General features: G+C 38.3%; 1 protein-coding gene across 4 annotated transcripts in view; it reads left to right on the forward strand.

Annotated features, from left to right (window-relative positions):
* Window positions 1-24,024, forward strand: part of diaph2 (diaphanous-related formin 2) — a 615,614-nt gene that overhangs the window by 412,168 nt on the left and 179,422 nt on the right. For all 4 annotated transcript variants that reach the window (XM_059977309.1, XM_059977314.1, XM_059977312.1 and 1 more), the window contains one exon: window positions 10,954-11,077. In XM_059977309.1, coding sequence (XP_059833292.1) covers window positions 10,954-11,077 — 124 coding nt within the window. The remainder of the gene's footprint in view (window positions 1-10,953; window positions 11,078-24,024) is intronic.

Here is a 24,024-nt window from a genome sequence, read left to right on the forward strand (position 1 = left end):
GTATATACCATGAAAGGTTGAAAAAAACACATAACCCATAATTCAGGAAGAAGGAAAAATGGTACAGGAGCAACCGGAGAACATGACACTTCAACAATATTAATAATTTAAAGTCGGCCCATAAACTAAAAGCAAAAAAATAAAAAACAAAAGCGTGAAAAAAGATCCCTACCCCCTCCCCCCACCCCTCGAAAGAAAGCCAAGCGGCAGGCGCATAAACTAACACTAATATTAACCCCATTTCAAGATGGCAGCTCCATGGAAAGATTAAAAGAAAACTATATAACACCCAGATTTAAATATAGGGTTGCAAAGAGAAAATGTATATCAATCAGAATGAAAAAAATAATATATTAAAACAAATGATCATTAATAATAAAAGGTATAAACATTAAAATTTGAAAGTGTAATATACCTTTAAAAAAAATTCCATGCTCAAATACAAGAAAAATGACGTTTCAAAAGCAAAGGCTTATGGGAAGAAGAAACAACATTTTGAAAAAGCCATATTACAAAATATAAATGTAAGTTCAACGATCTATTAAAAAAATTTAATAGAAAAAAAAGTTATCAAAATAGGATTAAAAAAAAGATTTAATAGACACTACAATATATAATAAAAAAAAGACCAAAAAAATCCAAAACATTCATCCCATTTCCAAGTGCAGGCAAACAGATAAATGTTTACAGAAAGTAAAGTCTTATTGGAAGAAGAAACGACATCTTAAAAAAAGTAAATCCTTATTACAAAATATAAACGTGTATATCCGAAACAGAAAAAAGAATAATAAAAAAAAGAGATATTATAAAAAGTTAAAAGAGCATCTATAAACGATGGTAATAGTAAAAAAAAAGAAACCAGACCCGTAGATCAGGATAAGAAGTTATAACCCAGCTTCATAGGTTAAAACTTAAAATGAAATGGCATTTTCTCTCCAAAAAATTTTCAGCATAACACATAGTTCAACTTGCACTAGGAGATCGATATTCTTCAACGAATTTCTTCGCTTCTTCCGGAGTATTAAAAAATTGCTGACTGTTGTCGTTCAACGTAATTCTAAGATTCGCTGGAAACTTTAAAGCTTGTTTAAGTCCAATCGAATGAATCTCTGCCATCACTGGTTTAAAAGCAATTCTCGCTCTCATTACTTCGAATGAATAATCCTCAACAATTCGAAATGTGTTGTTGTTGTGAGAAATCATACCTTTTTTACGAGCTAATCGAATTAAAAGCTCTTTCTCCCGAAGATAATGAAGGCGAACAATCACAGCTCGTGGTTTGCCACTCGCAGCTGAAAACCTCGTGACTCTGTGAGCGCGGTCGATAACAGGTTTAGTATGCAAACCTTCAGCACCGAAAATTTCCCACAATAATTTAGAGAAAAATTCAGTTAAATCACCGGACTCAACTTTTTCGGGGAACCCGATAATTCGCAAATTCTGTCTGCGAGATCGATTTTCAAGATCAGTAATTTTAAACTTATACTGATCTAATGTTTTAACAGTCGAGTGTACCTTCTTCTCCAGCGCTTCAATTGTACGTACTTTTTCACAAATTAATTTTTCAAGAGTCGTGGTCTTATCTTCATGCCGCTGAATTTCTGATGCCTGCAATTGAAGCTTAGTATCAAGCGATCTAACAAATCCTTCGAGTTCAGATATTTTCGTGGTAATCTTATTTTCCAAACTTGCCAGTTTACTTTCCAATTTACTTTCTAGCCTGCTTTCCAGAGTTGCAAGTTTAGCATCCAGAAGATGAGAAATAGCGTCGATGGATAGAGGATCCTTAGACAATTTCTTGCTTGTAGCCATTTTAAGTTTGACAAGATTAAATCAAATATTGTTTTAGAAAAAAAGAGTTAATCAAAAGTATCAACTCATATGATTAGGTTCGAAAAGATTTGATTAAAGGGTGATTATAGTTGAAAAAGTAAAGAGCGCCTAAAAGGCAGATGCTTACGTCGCCATCTTGAAACTCCACCCCCCTAAAAGGTTGATTTGATGACAACAAATAAGCATTAGTGTATTTAAAGTGCCAAGCTATAGTTTAACTAGAAATAAATGTACAGTGACCTAAACCATATAATCATATAACATTTACAGCATGGAAATAGGCCATCTCGACCCTTCTAGTCTGTGCCGAATGCTTACTCTCACCTAGTCCCACTGTCCTGCACTCAGCCCATAACCCTCCATTCCTTTCCTGTCCTTATACCTATCCAATTTTACTTTAAATGAGAATACTGAACCTGCCTCTACCACTTCTACTGGAAGCTCGTCCCATACAGCTACCACTCTCTGAGTAAAGAAATTCCCCCTCATGTTACCCTTAAACTTTTACCCCCAACTCTCAACTTATGTCCTCTTGTTGGAACTCCCCTACTCTCAATAGAAAAAGCCTATCCACGTCAACTCTATCTATCCCCCTCATAATTTTAAATACCTCTATCGAGTCCCCCCTCAACCTTCTACGCTCCAAAGAATAAAGACCTAACTTGTTCAACCTTTCCTTTTTTCAACTCAGGCGCTGATTCATTCTAGTAAATCTTCTCTGTACTCTCTCTATTTTGTTGACATCTTTCCTATAATTCGGTGACCAGAACTGTACACAATACTCCAAATTTGGCCTCACCAATGCCTTGTACAATTTTAACATTAGATCCCAACTCCTATACTCAATGCTTTGATTTATAAAGGCCAACATACCAAAAGCTTTCTTCACCACCCTATCCACATGAGATTCCACCTTCAGGGAAATATGCACCATTATTCCTAGATCACTCTTTTCTACTGCATTCTTCAATGCCCTACGATTTACCATGTATGTCCTATTTGGATTACAAACTAACTTTTTTTTTATTGGTGATCCTATTCAAATAACTGGACTTGCAAGATGAGGGTATGAAAATGTGTGGCCAGATGAAGTCATTAGTGATGTCACTTGATGATGCAGTCAAAAGCACCTTCCATTCCTTTGCTGTTAAGCATGGTTAAACTGTTGGGTGCAGTAACAAGCTGGATTTGAATTGGATTGGACATAGCTGGCCAGTATTCTACATATGTATTCTACATATTCACGCAGCCACTGTTGTAGCTGAACTGGAGTAAATGGGCTTGAGGACCAAATATTTCTGCAGCACCTCCAAGATGTTGTATGGTCTTGAGTAACTCAAAGTGGATGAAGTCTGACTGCTTAAATAAACTGGTTATGAATTAACATGTTCATTTGCACCCAGTTACTCTGAAAAATATTATTCAAAGTATATATAAACACAGGGAATTCTGCAGATCCTAGAAGCCTTGAGCAGGACACAAAATCTGGAGGAGCTCAGCAAGTCAGAGACAAAATATATATATAATGTTTCTCTAGCTAAAAATAAACATTTAGTTTGTCGTTCTTCATAATATTTCAACAATTCATTTTCAAACTCTACATACAGTACATGGTGCAAAATAATTCATTCTGATATTTTAAAAAATCGTGTTGTAGAACCACAGCACTCAGTTAGTTTCAGACAATACAAAAACTCCAAAGCTGTTTCTCTAAGATAAACAGTTCTGCCCATTGTTTTTCTCTGTTCACTGGTTATGGGCATCTGTTGTAGTATTTGTTTCCAAGTTTCTCCTGAGCAAAGTTGCCAAGCTATTTAAAAGAACTGTTGGGAGTCAATGTTATTTGTTCTCTGGAAGTTGTAATCTAGATGTAAACTAGTTAGTGTTGACAGATTACCTGTCCTGAAGGATGTTAAGTGAACCTTATGGGTATTTATAACTACCCAGAAAATAAATACAGGTATGACACTTTGATTCCATAATTATTTAATGAATTTATTTTAAATTTCCATCTGCTATGGTAGGATTCATACCGGTGTCAATGAATTATTAATTCATATCTGTCTACTAAGCTATCATCGGTAAAATGAATACAGAATGCTACACACACAAACTGACTGAACTTTGATAAGTTGGCGCCTTTTACTTTATTTTCTTTTCCTTCATATATATTGTATTGCATAATACTTTTTTAGTTTTAGTAAAATCTTTAAAGTGTATTCCATAGTGGTATCTGGTGTGAGTTTGATATGGTGTGTGTATGCGTGGCATAAACTTGATTCTCACAGCACCTGTGTGTACGGGAGGTGGGGTTGGTGAGTGGCTGGATCTCCTTTTCCCCTAGACATATACCAGCCTGTTGGATAAGTGTTACATTTGAAAGATTTTACTAAAACTAAAAGAGTACTATGCAGTACAATATATATGAAGGAAAAGAAAATAAAGTAAAAGGCGCCAACTTATCAAAGTTCAGTCAGTTTAATGCACATCGTTGGAGCTCAACCATCGAACCATTCAATCCCTCGTCACTTTCCTTCGACCTCCACGTCCTTGCACCTGGGACCACCCTGGTGGTGGACCGAGCAGTGCAGCGCACGTCCACCTTCCTCGGCGTCTTCTTCCCAACTCCCCTGAAAAGACCACGAAAACCCCCAAGCTCCCAGCCTCACAAGACAAAATAACATTCCCCATTGGTCAACAAATGAATACAATCCCGATATCAGCAAGTCTAAAGCTAAACAACTGCGAGAGAAAACACTTATCATACAAAGAAGCATTCCTTCTCTTAACAAAACAAAGAAGCCATTTTGATTAACATACATTGTACATTATATTTTGAGAGGAAGAGGAGCTGGAAGTATGTGAAATGTCAACTTCCCAAATGATACAATTAACCCAGGATGAATCATTTGACATGTAAATCTCGCATCTAAAAGCAATAAGAGGTATTTTGTTTCTGTGCAAACTTTCACTTTGAGACTTGATTTTCGACTTTTACTTCTTGAAGATATTGACTCCTTGCAATAATGCACTACCTTTATTCAGTATGTCTTCAAATGTGTTGATTAAGTGATGTTATTTCAAGAATCTTGGTTTCGTCAATTTCAAAAGCATTTCAGGCCAGGGGGAATATAATTTCACACCGCCCTACTTATTGTTGATGGTAGTGCCACAGGCTGATCAACGACAATCAGATATCATTTCTTCCTCATCTCTCACCCATGCTTATATAGTAGCACCAAAAGTCACTCGATGTTGTTTGGGACACATTCTTAATCCAAGAAATTCAAGACCCTTCCTCCAATGTAAATTTTTTTACAAAATAATTGGAGTACCATTTAAAATCCCAGCCTTGCAGTCCATCCTCCATTGATTAAAATTTTACTGAAATCAGGACAACATAAGGAAAAACCTTCCGATATGTAAGAATGTGTTGATAACAAATTCTACTGAGTAGCCAATTTCAGACAAGGCTCTTGTAGAGTTTTGAAGGACTTGATCAGGCCTTGTTCCATGGTGGAGTATCTTTCATCTGTAGCACCCTGTATCACGTGACAACTGGCTTAAAGTTCAGTCATAGACATTCACTGTGAGCAGTGACATCCTAGATTTGTTGTCAGGCAGTGAAACAACAGTGCTTGCCTTTGATGTTGACTGAATGTGACCATGAAGTTTTGATGATCTCAGTTGTGTAGTCCTTTCCCTCTTTTTGTTGCAATGTTTGTCAAGTGCTTAAATTGTGGGATCCTGGCAAGCAGCAGTCATCACACTGTTAAACTGGTTGAGCAGCCAACCACGTAAACATCTCAGTTATAAATCCAGAATAGAAAAAGCAACCTTGCAGTTGTTTGTTAAAATATTGTGTAGAATGTTAAAGATTTAATATGCACATGAGATTGAATACCAAGCCAAAATGTCAAGACTGTGTGTTTCAAGTTTTTAAAAGTGTTTATTATTTAAATTCACAGAATCTCAGGTTCAGCTGTGTAACAAAAAAATTAGTTATCATCTGGTCCATTTAAATAGAGTATCTAGTGGCATAGTGACAAGACCATGACCTTTCCCTCAGTCATCAAAAGAAAAGGCACTCTTTATTGACTTCAGGAAGTGGAGTGCAGTGCACACATTTATCTCTATTAGTGTTGCTAAGATGCAAATGGTTCAGAGCTTTAAACTGCTCAGTGTAAAAATCACAAATAATTTGTTCTTGGACTCTTTGACCAAGAAAGCACACCAATACCTCTCCTTCATAAGAAGGCTGAGGAAATTAAACAGGTCTTTGACTCGTGCCAGATTTTATGGATGCACCTTAGAAGGTATTCTATCAATGCTTGGTATGGCAACTGATCTGTCCAGTACCACATGAAATTACAGAGTTTTGAATGCATCCAGTCCATTACACAAACTAACCCCTTTTCAGTTAACTCTACACTTCCCGCGGAATCGGGAAAGCCGATTGGAACAGAAGTACAAAAGTTTGAAAGCATATAACACCACACTCAAGGACATCTTCTATCCCACAATTATCAGATGCTTGAGCAAACCTCTCATCTGCTAAAGATGAACTCTTAATCCCCCCAATCTACTTTGCTGTGGTATCTGCACTATATTTGTTTGCATGCCCTGCATTTCTTCTGTCACTGCTATATTATATTCTGCATTATTTCCTTTTACTACTTCGATGCACTGATATTTGGCTTGATCTGCCTTATATCTCAGTACACAAGACAACAATAAACCAAGCCAAATCATGCTGCTCATTGAAATTGTGGATCAGTTAATTACACTTCTCCTGTAACTTCTTCCTGGCCATGCAAATATTTTTTAAAAATACCTAAAACTCTGCCTTTTGAATCATCATTGAGTCTGCCTTCACCACAGATGCAGTATGTGTTGATTTTGAATAAAACAGTGAGATATGGTGACTAGAATTATACACAGGGTAAAATTCACCCAGGGCATTCTATCATTGTGATTGAAATTATTGATCCAGATGCCGGCCATGTTATGTCATCCATTTTGGTCTTAATCCACGCAGGTGACAAAACATGCATGAACAGAATTCAGTACTGCGTTTAATACCAATCTGGGTTTTGAGAAAGGCTGCCCTTGCTTTTGAAACCCTCTTTGCAGCCCTAGAGCTTTAATAATTGACTTCAACAATATGAAGATTTGACTGTAGATCTTTATTTCTCATGGAGTGTCAGCAATGCGTACTGGGAATTGTGAAAGGGAGTACCTGCAGTAACACTAAACTTGCGAGTTTTACCTCCCTCGCTGCTGATCTATTGGAGTTTGTCGTCTTTACCTTCTCTTATTAGCCCTCTTAGCTAATTTTACTTAGAGGATTTATCACTCTGTCATTAGACCATAAGACATAGGAGCAGAAGTAGGCCATTCAGCCCATCGAGTCTGCTCTGCATTTCCATCATGGCTGATCCCAGATCCCACTCAACCTCATATATCTGCCTTCTTGCCAAATCCTTTGATGCTCTGACCAATTAGGAAAATATCAACTTCTGCTTTAAATATACGCATGGGGCCTCCACCACAATCTGTGGCAGAGCATTCTACAGATACACTATTTCTGGACTAAAAAAAATCCTCCTTACCTCTCTCCTAAAAACTTGCCCCTCAGTTTTGAGGCTGTGCCCTCTAGTTCTGGATTACGCCTACCATAGGAAACATCCTCCCCACATCCACCCTATGTAGTCCCTTTCAACATTTGGTAGATTTCAATGAGATCCCCACGCATTCTTCTAAATTCCAGTGAGTACACACCCAAAGCTGCCAAATGCTCCTCGTATGCCAACCCCTTTATTCCTGGAATCATCCTCAGGAACCTCCTCTGGACTGTCTCCAATAATAACACATCCTTTTTGAGATGTGGGTTCCTAAAACTGTTGACAATGCTCCAAGTGTGGCCTGACTAGTGTCTTATAAAGGCTCAGCAATATCTCCTTGCTTTTATATTCTATTCCATTTCATGTAAGTGCCACATTGCATTTGGCTTCTTTACCACAGACTCAACCTGTAAATTCACCTTCTGGGAGTTTTGCACGAGGATTCCCAAGTCCCTCTGTACCTCTGATATTTGAACCTTCACCTCATTTAGATAATAGTCTTTACCAAAATGTATTATCATACATTTCCCAACACAGTATTCCATCTGCCACTTATTTGCCCATTCTTCCAATTTGTCTAAGCCCTGCTGTAATTGCATTACTTCCTCAGCACTACCTATCCCTCCACCTATCTTTGTATTGTCCACAAACTTTACCACAAAACCATCAATTCCAGGATCTAAATCACTGACAAACAATGTGAAAAATAACAGTCCCAATACTGATCCCTGAGGGACACCATTAGTCACTGGCAGCCAGCCAGAAAAAAGCCCCTTTTATTCCCACTCACTGCCTTCTGCCTTAGCCATTCTGCTATCCATGACAGTATTTTTCATGTAATGCCACAGGATTTTATCTTGTTAAGCAACCTCATGTGTAGCACCTTACCAAATGCCTTCTGAAAAGCCATGTAAATGACATCCACTGCCTCTCCTTTGTCCACTCTGCTTGTTACTTCCTCAAAGAACTCGAACAGATTTGTCAGGCAAAATTTCCCTTTACAGAAACTATGCTGACTTTTACTTATTTTACCAATTAACCCAAAACCTCATCCTTAATGATAGACTCCAACATTTCCCCAACCGCTGAGGTTAGGCTAAAGGCCCTATGATACCCTTTCTTTTGCCTTCCTCCTTCCTTAAAGAGTGGAGTGACATTTGCAAAAAGTGGAATGGAGTCATTAGCCTGTTTATTTTATTTTTTTCTCTTTGGAGTGCTCTTCTCCACTTTGGTCTACTTCCAATGCACATTCTGTTGAACCAGTGACCCTCTAATTTTGACCAAGGATCCATACTTGTTGGATGTTAAGAGATCCACAGTGAAGTGAGTGTTTAGAGGATTACTTATTTTTTATATCCAGTACCAGTACTCTTTTTTAAATGTAGTAAGTCAGTTCATTTTGGTCAAAGGGTTAATCTAATGTTTAAAATGAAATGAAACAGTAATTTAGAAAATTTGCTGTGGGTAGCAGCTAAGAAATCCAATTTCATAATACTGCTTTACATTGATATGTAATCAAAAATATGGGGTGAAATGCCATATTGTTTTGAGTACTCTAGAAATCTGACATGATACTTCTGTGGCTGCTGATGCAGGGTTGCAATGGGTAATGACATTTCCTATGCAATTGGTAATGTTGCAAGGAAACTCGTCCTGCAAGCACCTTACATTGCAGCAAAGAAGCTTCCAGATATATTGGCAGCCAGGGCACCAGCCAGGCATAGCATTACACCTGAATCCACCATTTCACAATTCCTTGCATCCATGTCATCAAATCCCTAATCTGCTTTTTGGAGTTATTGATCATCCATGACCCTATTGTTAACCTCATCTCCTGGCCTCCACTTTCAACCATGTGTCATTACAAGTGAGAGTAAGCGTTCGGCACGGACTAGAAGGGCCAAGATGGCCTGTTGCTATGCTGTAATTGTTATATGGTTACAAGCATACCACACTACCCTTTCACCACCTAAACACCACCATTGGTGTACTATTTTTTCCTCTCTCCCCTCAAGCCCACTGAGCCACAGTACAAGACTGAATAAATCTAGCCCCAAAGCTGTGCATTTGCAGGAATATTTCAGAAGTTTAAACTACACAGCAGCCAGTCACAATGAAGTTTGCCATTAACAGACCTAGTTGTCAAAATTCTGCTGCTCTGTTCTCATCTGATGTACAAAAATTTCTAGCAAAAATCACTCTCACAACTTGTCTCATTGTCATGTGCTTTCTACATTTATAAATTTAATGAGAAACGAGCTTTCACTCAACCAATTCAGATTGGGAACCACTTCTGTCTGTGATCATTATTCTGCAGTTACATATTAGATATGATGCACAGAAACATTTCAAAGATGTTGCAATATACAGTTCAAATTTTTTTCCTGTTGTGTTTTCGATCTTATTTTGTTTCATGCCTATGTAGAAAGAAACGGAGTCTGGCCACTTATATAGAGGGCATGAGTCATGTGAGCAGTATAAATAGCGTGGAAGATGTAATTGCTGCCTGTTCCAAGCTGTGTATTTATTAATGTACTAGATGATTTCCCATGACTTACTGACTTGATCTGTGGTGAGAAGATATTTACAATGTTTACATCCCCTTTTACTTTAAGGTCATGGATTCATTAGGGATTAATTAATGTTGATTATTTTGAAAGCTGCCTGGCTTCTTTCCTTGGAAATAGGTGATGTCACCTCAAGATTTATAAATAGCATCTAAGCTATAATGTATGCAAGGGACTTGACTGTAAATATACACGTTATTTTCACTGATTGCACAAATGAAATTATGCCTAAAGTCAGATTTTGGACCTAGTGAACTATGGACTATGATGTGGAGATTGTTGAAACTGCAGTCTTCTCTTTCATACAATAATAAACATAATATTAATATCTTGAGCTGTTAATTGTTAAAAATAATATTGTGACAGTTTTGTAACTTAACTTCATTGAAGTAAAATTTGCATTTGTTCACAGAGTGATTAAGTTGTTGAGAAATAAAACACTGGGCACCCCACAGGAAATAAATTACAGCATAACATATTTAAATAGACATTCGCCATTATTAATAATTTCAGAAAAAAGTTACAAAGGGTACTAATTAGCAGTAAGTGTTAAGATGTAATATTTTTAAAAGCCCATCTTTGACATGGTAAATCTAATTTTGCTTTTAAACAGTTTAATTATGTCAGGATTTGTTGACATTTATTCATAAACCAGAATTTGGGCATCAGTTGATTTCTATATTCAAGAAGCAACGTACATTTTGAATTTAATTATACAGTACATACATTTTAATATAAGTATTATTAAACATTTATTTTACTTAATGAAATGAGAGCCATAACTGAGTGAGTGAAATTATGACATCTCTCTACCAAGGAACTTTAAATGGTTTTACTGACTTTCAGCATTAACTGTATTACAAATGATAGTTGATTTTCTTTTTCAGAGTTACTATTTTTTTTAAATTTGAATCTTTTCCTGTGTTCAGTTTCAGACCAAAACCTCAAGAGCAGTATAGATGCTATGGAGCAGCAAATTAAGCGTCTTGAAAATGACATCAAGAAGTTTCCTAAGACAGATGATGTGCATGATAAGTTTGTGGAAAAAATGTCCATATCCTTTTTTAAGACATAACATGAAAAAATAAGATGCAATGTTTTCCTAATCACCAGTGATTATGAATAGTCACTTAATTATCAAAATTAGCTTTATGAGGCTGCAGCCCATTTGACAGCACCAGAATTCGTATGAGTTTACTGCTGCTGCCTGTAAACTTGTGTAAATCATCTGGCTGACAACTTTGAAAGATCTGTAGTTGTAATCAGAATAATCCTGCTAGCCATTTAAATGTATTTCGCAAGTATACTGTGGCAGTGTATTGAGGTGCATTATGATCCAGTGGTTCAAAACCAAACACAAGGTGCAATGGTAGCTTAAAGAACCAGGGCACAACAGGGCAGCGGGTTTAAGACAATGGCCTGTCTATGTTGGGAATCCAGGAGACCAACATTCCCAGCTAATGCTCATGATCCTAGAAAGTTAGCTCTGGAGCTGTTGCCAATCTTTGAATTAGGTGTTAGCAATTGTGGTGTTAGCAATGCACAATAAATTGTTGAATTGTGATGCATTGTTCGACCAGAAGGTAAAAGAGGTTTCTCTTAGTCATATGTCATTATAAAGGTTCAGAAAATCTATTTTACCAGAATCTATCCAAGTGGTATAAAAGCTTAAAGTTTCGGTAATAATGTACTTCCACTTTAGATCAATGCAGCCAATAGAAAATGTGGTCATTGACAGATATAGCCCATAATGTGGATTGTCCTAGTGCTTTTACTCTAAAAGCCTCACAGACCTGTTAAAAGGCAACTATAAATCTTCTAGAACTGTTTACAGAAACATCAATGCTGGTCTCCCATGACTTAATGTTTAGAAGCACCGAAAGCAAAATACCTTAAATTTGTTCATCCATCTTAAAGTTATTTATCTTAGTGCATTCATTGTTACAAAGTGCAATTTTAGTCATGAAGTTGCATAGTCATGCTATGGCAGTCAAATTATATAACATAAGGTCTATGTTTATAAAATGTTAAACTTGGGTAGATCAAATAGGAGTAACTTCCAAGTTCTTCATCATTCCAGAGAAGAAAATGAAAAGCAGATTTTACATGTTAAAACGTAGGGAAATGGCCGATGAAATGAAACAGAATATAAATTGAACAGAAAAATAAGCAAGCCTGCTCTTACACTGGAAGCTGTGTTACACATGCTGACCTATTAGAATTTGAAGTAAATGGTAATGTAAAACAACAAATAAAAGTTGTTTTAAAAGCAAAAAGTTGATGAAGGAGCATTCCTCCTCTTTCTCAATGTCACTAACTTCTTGGATTATGGGCTGAGTGCCTTCTCAGCAATTTTTATGAGCAAGTTTCAGGTTTAATTCCCGATATAAACTGTTACAAATGACTTCTGTTGACATATAGGCTTAAATGTGCAGATTCCCCAGGCTAGGAGTGTGAAAGAAAGTAGTTGTCTTTATATAGCATTATTGACCCAAGGCACTGAAAACTAATCAAGCTGTTCCGAGTGTGGCCGCTTGCGTTATACAGGAATGACACCAGAAAGATCCCACCTATCATCTTGATAATATCAGAGCATGATAATGTCAAGATCTACTTTACTGATGACAATTACAGTTTGAATATTGTCAAAGTAAAGGCAAAATCTTTCTGGTCTTCAATAGAGTACATAGAATCCTTCCTGTTCACTTGAGCAGGCAGGTGCACCCTTGATGTCCTGCAAGATGGCACTCCTAGCCTTGTAGCAAAAGTTGCATTCAACATGCACAGAATATGTGTTTAAGGGGTATGACTTCCCATCTCTAATTTAAGGATAGGTGCCATTAGCAGGTGAGGCAGCATTTACGGGGAGAATAAACGGTCGACGCTTTGGGCTAAGGCCCTGCATCGGTATTGGAAAGGAAGGAGAAAGAAGGCAATAAGAAAGTGGGGCAGAGCGGCAGGGGTACATGTTGGCAGGTGATAGGTAAAACCAGGTGGAGGGGGAAGGTGGGAGAAAAGGGGGATGAAGTGAGAAACTGGCAGGTGATGTGGAAGAGGTAAATAGCTGAATTTGATAGGGCAGGAGAGTGACCATGGGAGGAAGGGAATTAGAGGGAAGTGATAGCCAAGTAAGGAGAAGAGAGGGGATAAGAGGGGAACCAGAATGGAAATGAGAGGAGGAGTAGGGCAGAGAAATACCTAAAGAAATTGATGCTCATGTTGTCATGTTGGAGGTTAAGCAAAGAGATGGAATATCAGTGTCGTGTTTATTTGAGGTGTTATTCCTCCAACCTTAGAGTGACATCGTCATGGCAGTAGAGAAGGCCATGGACCAACATGTCAAAATGGGAATAGGAAATGGAATTAAAATTGGTGGCCACCAAAATAAAACTATCTTTTGTAGCAGTGGAGTAAAAGTAATCGATGATGCAATTCCCCCAATGTACATCAGGTCTCACAAATGTAGAGGAAGCTACACTGGGAGCACCAGATATAGTAGATGACTCCGACAGTCTTGTGGGAGAAGTGTCGTTTCACCTGGAAGAAGTGTTTGGGGTCCTGAATATTGGTGAAGGAGAAGGTTTAGGGGCATGTATGCAACTTGACCCACTTGTAAAAATCATGTCCCTGATTAAGTCCCAGTATCATTGTGAGCATCCCAATGCAAAAAGGGCATGATCTTACTGTCTATAGTCAACTATTAAACCAAAGGATAGATTGGATGCTGCCTTAGCAAGATATGTTGGAGGCCAAAGTTAGCTCCAACTCAATGATTAATTTATGTTCAAATGTAAATTTCATTACTGTATAAATTAAGATTTGATTATGATCCCTGTTTCATGACCTAATGGCCTAAGTTTTGGTTTCCTTGGGCAAAGTCTGATTTTTGCCCACCTTCCTGTGGCATCAGTCTTAATTCCATCTTTATACTGGAAAAGTAAACACAAAATCGCAGAAGGAAAAGGTATCTACTAAAACAAAAAAATGTAAAACCGAATTTTTTTCAGATCACGTCCACGTTATCCTGCAGTGGGAAGGAGAACACCCAGAGGTCGTGGTACATATTGGTGCTAATGACATAGATAGGAAAAGGGAGGAGGTCCTGAAAACAGACTACAGGGAGTTAGGAAGGAAGTTGAGAAGCAGGACCGCAAAGGTAGTATTCTTGAGATTACTGCCTATGCCACTTGACAGTGAGTATAGGAATAGAATGAGGTGGAGGATAAATGCATGGCTCAGGGATTCAGATTTCTGTATCACTATGACCTCTTTTGGGGCAGGTGTTAACTGTACAAAGAGGACAGGTTGCACTTGAATCCCAGGGAGACCAATATCCTGGCAGGGAGGTTTGCTAAGGCTACTGGGGAGAGTTTAAACTAGATTCATTGGCAAATGGGAACCGAATTGAGGCCGGTGGCTCACAAATAGAGAAAGCTTGGAGACAGCTTGTGTGGGAGGATAGGCAGATGATAGAGAAGAGATGCGCTCAGACCAGTGGTTTGAGATGTGTATTTTAACGCAAGGAGAATTGTGAACAAAGTGAATGAGCTTAGAGCATGGATCAGTACTTGGAGCTATGACATGGTGGCCATTACAGAGACTTGGATGGCTCAGGGACAGGAATGGTTACTTCAAGTGCTGGATTTTAGATGTTTCAGAAAGGACAGGGAGAGAGGCAAAAGAGGTGGAGGTGTGGCACTGTTGATCAAAGATAGTATCATGGCTGCAGAAATGGTGGACATCATGGAAGGATTGTCTATAGTGTCTTTGTGGGTGAAGGATAGGAACAGGAAGGGGCCAATAACTTTACTGGGTGTTTTTTATAGGCTGCCCAATAGTAACAGGGATATTGAGGAACAGATAGGGAAACAGATCCTGGAAAGGTGTAATAATAACAGGGTTGTCGTGATGGGAGATTTTCATTCCCCAAATATTGATTGGCCTTTCCCTAGAGCAAGGGGTTTAGATGGTCTGGAGTTTGTTAGGTGTGTTCAGGAAGGTTTCTTGACACAATATGTAGATAAGCCTACGAGTGGAGAGGCTGTACTTGATTTGGTATTGGGAAATAAACCTGATCAAGTGTCAGATCTCTCAGTGGGAGCGCATTTTGGAGATAGCGATCATAACTCTTATCTTCCTTACAATAGCATTGGAGAGAGATAGGAACAGACAAGTTAGAAAAGCGTTTAATTGGAGTAAGGGGAATTATGTGGCTATCAGGCTTTCCAATTGGAAGCTTAAATTGGAAACAGATGTTGTCAGGGAAAAGTACGGAAGAAATGTGGCAAATGTTCAGGGCATATTTGTGTGGAGTTCTGCATAGGTACGTTCCAATGAGACAGGGAAGTTATGGTAGGGTACAGGAACCATGGTATACAAAGGCTGTAATAAATCTAGTCAAGAAGAAAAGGAAAGCTTACAAAAGGTTCAGAGAGCTAGGTAATGTTAGAGATCTAGAAGGTTATAAGGCTCACAGGAAGGAGCTTAAGAAGGAAATTAGGAGAGCTGGAAGGGGCCATGAGAAGGCTTTGGTGGGCAGAATTAAGGAGAACCCCAAGGCATTCTACAAATATGTGAACAGCAAGAGGATAAGATGTTAAAGAATAGGGTTTATCAAATGTAACAGTGGGAAAGTGTGTATAGAACCAGAGGAAATATGTGAATGTGCTATTTGTGAATACTTAATGAATACCTTACTTCAGTATTCACTATGGAAAAGGATGTTGGTGATTGTAGTGATGACTTGCAGCAGACTGAAAAGCTTGAGCATGTAGATATTAAGAAAGAGGATGTGCTGGAGCTTTTGGAAAACAATCAACTTTGGATAAGTCGCCAGGACTGGATGAGATGTACCCCAGGCTACTGTGGGAGACGAAGGAGGAGATTGCTGAGCCTCTGGAGAGGATCTTTGCATCATTAATGGGGACGGAAGAGATTCCAGAGGATTGGAGGGTTGCGGATGTTGTTCCTTTATTCAGGAAAGGGAGTAGAGATAGCCCAGGAAATTATAGACCAGTGAGTCTTACCTCAGTGGTTGGTAAGTTGATGGAGAAGATCCTGAGAGGCAGGATTTATGAACATTTGAAGAGGTATAAGATGATTAGGAATAGTCAGCATGGCTTTGTCAAGGGCAGGTTGTGCCTTGTGACTAAACACGTTGATGAAGGAAGAGCAGTAGATGTAGTGTATATGGATTTCAGTAAGGCATTTGATAAGGTACCCCATGCAGGGCTTATTGCGAAAGTAAGGAGGCACGGGATCCAAGGGGACATTGCTTTGTGGATCCAGAACTGGCTTGCCCACAGAAGGCAAAGAGTGGTTGTAGACGGATCATATTCTGCATGGAGGTCAGTGACCAGTGGTGTGCCTCAGGGATCTTTTCTGGGACCCTTTACTCTTTGCAATTTTTATAAATGACCGAGATGAGGAAATGGAGGAATGGGTTAGTTTGCTGATAACACAAAGGTTGGAGGTGTTGTGGTTAGTGTGGAGGGCTGTTAGAGGTGACAGCGGGGCATTGATAGGGTGCAAAACTGGGCTGAGAAGTGGCAGATGGAGTTCAACCTAGATAAGTGTGAAGTGGTTCATTTTGGTAGGTTAAATATAGTATTTATGGTAAGACTCTTGGCAGTGTGGGGGATCAGAGGGATCTTGGGGTCTGAGTCCATTGGATGCTCAAAGCAGCTGTGCAGCTTGACTCTGTGTTAAGAAGGCATATGGTGTATTGGCTTTCATCAATCGTGGAATTGAATTTAGGAGCTGAAAGGTAACCTTAGAGCGACAGAGGATGAGAGGTGACCTGATAGAGGTCTGTAAGATGATGAGAGGCATTGATCATGTGGATAGTCAGAGGCTTTTTCCCAGGGCTGAAACGGTTGCCACAAGAGGACACAGGTTTAAGGTGCTCTGGAGAAGGTCCGGAGGAGATGTCCGGGGTAAGTTTTTTACACAGAGAGTGGTGAGGGCGTTGAATGGACTGCTGGCAACGGTGGTGGAGGTGGATACGATAGGGTCTTTTAAGAGACTTTTGGATAGGTACATGGAGCTTAGAAGAATAGAGGGCTATGGGTGAGCCTAGTAATTAATAAGGTAGGGACATGTTTAGCACAACTTTGTGGGTCGAAGGGCCTATATTGTGCTGTAGGTTTTCTATGTTTCTATCATCAGGAAAGGTCTCAGCCTGAAACGTCAACTGTTTATTCCTTTCCATAGATGCTGCTTGAATTGCTGAGTTCCTTCTGAAATTTGTTCCTTCTGAATTTTAGCATCAGAAGAATCTCTTGTGTATTATCTCTTGCTCTTCAGGAAAGTTTGTTCCTCAAGAAGTACTCTTCACCCTGCCTTCCCTTTTTGTAAAGCTTATAATTAATGCAGGTGGACTCTATGATGAACTTTAATGAACTTGAAGTTAGCATTTTAATATATTGACACATTTAGAATAAGCTTAATTTAAAAACCATGTGTTTAAAGTTGGTTTAAATGATTATGACCTGAGAATTTTTGGTCACAGTTTTCTGATACTTAAAACCTAGTGAATCCTCAGGACAATATTATTGCACCATGGCTTTTAAGCATGCTGGTGGTGGTGTAGTGGCATCTGCACCGGACTTTGAGGTGAGTGATCTTGGGTTTGAATTCAGCTGGCTCCTTGCACTCTTTCCATCTGTGCTGGGTTGAGAGTCGAGCTTGCAGCTTGGCCTCGTAAAAAAAAAAGACAGATGCCAAAGAAGCAGCAAAGATTGCTGCCAGACGCACCACAAGGTATGGAGAAGAGCAACAGTACTATGGCTTTCAATTTCTCATAATTACAGTTCAACTTTGTATTTTAATCATTTGTCATAGGTATGCTTGCTTTTAATACAAAAGTGATATTTTTACAGAATTGATTGGAGAATGATCTGAACGTGTGAACTGTGTCAGTCTTGTCCTCATGAGAATTCAGAGCATAAATCATTCTTGACAGAAAGTGCAGCAGAATCCATTGCAGTGTAAACGTAGTCACTATACTCCACATGCTTATAAATAGATTTTCCTTGTATATTAAGCATACATTTGGTGAATAAAATAATATTGTTGTATTTTCTCTTTTAAAGACAAATTCCAAAATTAAAACACAGGTAGACAGACAAATTTGACAACAGAAATGGTGTAGTTTTCTAGAGATGTAATATTACAAAATGTCAGTGCAGAGAATGTGTAATCAGAAGAAAAACAGATTAATTTTATGAAATTATGAGAACAAGGATGAGCAATGCTGGATATGTGAATGGTGGAAATATTGATTATCTGAAATTATATTTTGTTAAAAACAGGAGATTATCACATCCCTCGTCAAAAGAGGTGTTTTTCCTTGAACTTGTGTTGAATTTAATCTAAACTGTGTAGGAGGCTAAAGGACACAGATTCTAAGTGGGAGTGAGGTCAAAATTGAAGTACTGGTAACTAGATCACACTCACTGACAGGCATATTCCCCTGAACAGTATTTAAGGTTTGTTGTGTAGATATGACCATCTCATGAGTTACGTTAAACTCTTCTGTTTCATTTCCTCAGAAAAGAGTGCATACTGTAGAATAAGCATTAGAATATAATTGCAAGTACTTTCTATGCATTCTACTCCTGTATCTATTATTCTTAGCTTTAAAAGTTGTGTGATGTGTGCATGTTCTATCTGGGTGTTTTCTAGTGTCTTTTTTCCCCATCTCAAAATCTGGTTGGTTGGATAATTACCCTTGTTACCTTTGGAACTTTGCATGGTAAGAGGATCAAGGGTTGGTAGGCATGAGGCAGAGTATATTATGAGGAACTAAGTCATTGAATGGAATTGAAAGGATTGTTTTAAGTGCTGGAAGAGTCTTCCATCTATGTCATCAGAACATAAAACCTCGTGTCAAAAATCACACTATTGTGCTTCTAAGAGTAGTTGAATGTAAGAACCAGTTAACTGCAAGTTGCAAAAGCTTTATATCTCAAAGAAATCTTTTTTTTGAAACCTCAGTAGTCAGTGGTTTATGTATGATATGGATACATTGATCATCTTAAGCACAACAGATCCTACAGGTGCTGGAAACTCAGAGCAACACACACAAAATGCTGGCAAAACTCAGTGGGTCATGCAGCATCATTGGAGATGAATAAACAGTCAATATTTCAGGCTGAGACTTTCATCAGGACTGGAAAGGAGGGGGGAAGAACCAGAATAAGAACATGAGGGAGGGGGAGGAGAACAAGCTGGAAGGTGATAGGTGAAACCAGGTGGTTAAGGGAGGGGGATGAAGTAAGCAGCTAGAAGGTGAAAAGTGGAAAAGTGGAAAAGAAGGAATCTGATAGGAGAGGAGAGTGGCTCATGGAAAAGCAGGAAGAAAAAGGAGCATCATGGGAAGGTGATAGGCAGGTGAGGAGAAGAGGTAAGAGGCCAGAGTGGAGAAATGAAGAAAAGGAAAGGGGGAGGAGAAAAAAATTACCAACAAATTCAATGTTAATGCCATCATGTTGGAGGCTACCTGAACAGAATATAAGGTGTGGCTCCTCCAACCTGAGAGTGCCCTCAATTGTGGTAGGAAAGGAGACTATGGACAGACTCATCAGAATGAGAATTGAAATGATTGATCACCAGGAATTTCCGCTTTTTGTGGATGGAGCTGAGGCACTCAACAAAGAGGTCTCCCAATCTACGTTGGAACTCACCAATGTGGAGGAGGTCAGATCTGGAGCACCAGGTGCGGTAGACGACCCCAACAGATTCGTGTGTGAAGTGTTGTCTCACCTGGAAGCCCAGAATAGAGGTGAGTGAGGCGGTGAATGGGCAGGGATAAGTGCCAGGAAACAGTTTGATGGGGAGGGATGAATGGACAAGGAATTCATGACGGAAGGAACGATTCCTTCAGAAGGCGGAATGTGAGTGGAGGGGAATTAAAGATGTGGTTGGTGGTAGAGTCCCATTAATCATCTAACCATGAAATTTCTCAAGCTTCTTTGCGTAGTTGTTTTACTTTCAGACAGAGGAAATTTAATAGATTTTGGATTGTATTATTGGTATCAATGTGAATAAAATAATATCTAATTTGTTTGCTTTAGCCATTTATGTTGGATTGTACTAAATTGATACTGTTGAGGACAAATAAGCATCCTCGTCAGTTGCAAAATAAAGCTGTCTGAAAATGGTTTATTGCTTCAAGTATTAACAGTTAGTGAGGATTAAATGTAACCATTGATTTTTTTTTTTTGTTTTTAAGCAATTGTACATGTGTGCAAGTGTTTCACTTCCTATAATTTTGTCAGAGATCCCAAATTTAGTTTAATCTGATATTATCAGATAGTTCTGAAAAATGACCTCATAGTTGAATTGTCAAGAGTACTACTTTCAGTCCTGGCTACAAGCATCACACTGTACAGACAACAAATTTCTTTCATGCTAATGATTTATAGTGTCTTTTTGATGTTATGTAGAATTCTGTAACTGTTTCCTATTTATATTGTCATTTACCATGACTAAGTTTCTATATGCTTGAAGTTGTTTCTTATGAACATCATATACATCCATGATAGCTCATATCTAGATTACAGTATTTATGGTTGTGAACCATAAATTGTTTGTAATGTCATTTCTCCTCCACCACATAACAAACATTAATATCTCTGATGCCTCAGATATAGATGGATGCTATTTTTCCTTAAAGCTCTGTACCAGAGGGGAACATTAAACTAGGGCATAGTGGAACATGCTGTCTCAGAAACAGCGATTGTATCAGTGCAGAAGGGTTATTGGTGTTCAGCGGTTGATCAAAATCTGGCATAGGATCGTTTTGCTATCACTGCCTTGAGAAAGAAGCACAATTTGAGCAGTTAGCTACAGAAGCATGCTAATACGCATGGTGTCCCAGTCCACTGAAGCTCGGTTGTAGCTTTGTTGTTTTGGTACAAACAATTGAAGTTGCTTGTAGAACAATATAGTCTAATATCCCTTACAATGCCCAAAAGGGATTGAATGTTGGCCCTTGATATTCGTCTGAAGCAAAATACACATGCACAATTTAAAGTGCCAGTTTTAGTTTCTTAAATGAAGCAAAATCACCAGGAAATGTCATCATATTTCATAATAGGAAGTGCGTGTTTGAATAGAGTAATGTTGATTGAAATAACACTGTTACATGATTGAATTTTTCGTTAATGAATTAAGTGTGATAAAATCTGAAATTGAAACAAAAACTAATGAAGTGCAACAGGCAATAATTTTGCCCAGTCATTGAGCAGATGATGGCAAGACATGCTATATCATTGTCTCAATATTTTTCTCAGAATTTGTCACCATATTACTGTTGCTCACCTCTAATAAACTTTATTCTGGAGTGAAGCATATTGGCAGGACAAAAGGGGCAATTAACCAATACACTGAACCCCTACTCTGGAGTCAATCTTAGTCCAACTTAGGTAATACACTGTTCAGATGCTGGATGCTTTTAGTCACTGTGGACTCACTTATTGAAACGGGTTCCCAACTTTTTTATGTCATGGAGCTTCACCATTAATCGAGGGGGTCAGTGAATCCCAGGTCGGAAACCCTTGCTCTGAAACATGTTTTGTAATGGATCTTGCTTAAAGGTAAAATTGACCTTGATAGTGAAACAGTAAGAGGAGTATTTTAGAATATATAGTAAGTTTCCCCAGGATTGGTGCCAGTGCCATGATTATTCTTGATGTAAGGGACTTGTACTTGGGAAGTCGGGACATAATTTGAAAAGCTGCTCAGGACACAAAACTGGAAAATGTAGTGAAGAGGAGACTGGTCAAGTTTAAGAACATATAGGCAACCAGGTGTATTGATGGGAATGTAACATATACTGCTTATCACATGAAGGCAATAAGTAACTTGGTAGAGTGAACAAGAAGATGGAGTATAATCTATGGGATACAATTTTCGCAGGGTGCGTGAACAGAGACAACTAACAGCAAAAGTGTAGACATTTTTGAAGGTGATTACAATTCAAGAAACTGGCAGAGAGAATGCATTTGATCCTGTCTTTTTTTTAAAAAGAGAGCTGTGAATTACGAAGGTAGGAAAGTTATGATTTGTCCATAGCTGAAATATTTTTTCTAGTTCTGTAATGCCTTAGAGAGGATCCAGTAAACTTGCCAGAAGGTTTAAAGAATACTTAACGGTGGCATAAAAGGTTTGGAGTGAATAACCATAATCTGATGCACATCTCTCACTTCAATCGCAAATGTCTCTTAATAATCAAAGAGATTTAAGTGGCTCTTGGATTAATTACAGACCTCTTTTTACCTGCTCTCTAGATGTAATTGTGCGCTTCAATGCAGAAAACAAATGAGGAATAGGTCCCAGGATTCTGGTAGTGCAACAAATAAGTTGTCCATTGAAGTGTTTTATGTGGTTCATGTGCAATTGGTTATGTAAGTGATGTACAGTTACAAGAAACACCTGATTGTTTGCACTCTCTTGGGCTTTTGTGACCAAGCTTTATGTGACAGAGAGCAGTTGAGTTTATTATGAGCACTTCATTATGTCTCTGAAACACCCCTAAAGCACATCACTTGCAATAGATCCCAAAAGGGACTGTTGGTGGAAAAAATGAGCCCCAAAGTTTCTTGCTGTGCATTAGTAAATTCTAAAAATGTTGAAGGCACTCCATTGCAGTATCTGTGCTTCAGCTCTGCTCATGTTCTGCCTTTATATCAGTCCAAAAATACTTTTACACTTGTGTAGAAGCCTATTGAGTGAAGACTTTAGATTATTTTTCTTCCGAATTTGTACTTCCTTCAATTTCTTTTTCTCCCTCCAGTATAGGACTTGACATAAATCATTTGGCAAAATGGCTGCCAAGTAAACTATTGTAAATTATTTGTTTTAATAGTTACACTCATAAACCTGTATTGGTCGACTTTGTAAATCTGCTATATTATAGCACTCTCCTGTTTTTGCATTTATTAGTATTTATTTAGGGTTTGTACTTTTCATTCTGAAAACCGCCTATTTTCATTTTGTATTTGTTTATAACAAGCATTGTCAGTGCTATAAAAATATTAGTATCAGATATTAAGTGATACCTAAGATTAGGTTACTGATTTTTGAAATACCTGACCTTAAGCATCTAGCAGTATGTTTTATATTCATTTCAAACAGTGCATCAAACAACGTACATGTTCTTAGCATTAGTTTTAAAAAGCTGCTTAAAATGATGCATGGCATCACTTAACTATTTTTTTCTCTTTCAGGAATCCTACTCCTTTTCTCTCTTCACTTTTGCTATGATCACTCTTGCACTACATTACATTTAGCACCTTGGAAATACTTACTATTGTGAAAACATTATTTCTCAAATCCTTCGCTAAAATAGCTGTTGCATCTTACCAAGTGAGATATTTCTTCCAAGTATTTTTTGATATATTTCCAACTATTTCAAATTGAAAGGGTCAACTCTGTTCTTCAAAGGTTCAAAGTGTGCATGTACAGTACAACTCTGATATTTGTCTACTCCAGATAGCCATTAAATACAGAAAGACCATGGGTGTTGATGAAAGAAACGATATCTACTCCCCCCTCCAGCATGAAAAAGAAGAGAAACAAAACTTACAGACGCCAAAATCTCCTCCCCGCACCAAAAAACATCCACAATAACTATCACCAACATCCCTCACTCACAAAAGAACAGCAAGAAGAACAATCCCCAACTTACTCACAGAAAAGAACAGTGACAGTTGCACCAAATCCCCAATCCCCACCTTACACACAAAAAATGATCAGATTATCTACCCGCTAATCGTCCACAAGAAAGAAAACACCGAAAAACTGAAGGAAAACTATATAAAGGACAGCTCAATGAATCTCAGAATATGGGAAACGTTTTTTCATTTGCATACAAGGAGAGCAGCCGCACTAACTTAGTCCTTCCATAAAGAGTGACTACTGACCCGGGGCTGAATGCCACTGACCCAAGTCCAAGCACCAATGATCTGGCTGCTGACTTCCTCCGTTGGGAGCCA

This window comes from Hypanus sabinus, chromosome 8 (assembly GCF_030144855.1).
Source record: "Hypanus sabinus isolate sHypSab1 chromosome 8, sHypSab1.hap1, whole genome shotgun sequence".
In the NCBI taxonomy this organism is placed as follows: Eukaryota; Metazoa; Chordata; class Chondrichthyes; order Myliobatiformes; family Dasyatidae; genus Hypanus; species Hypanus sabinus.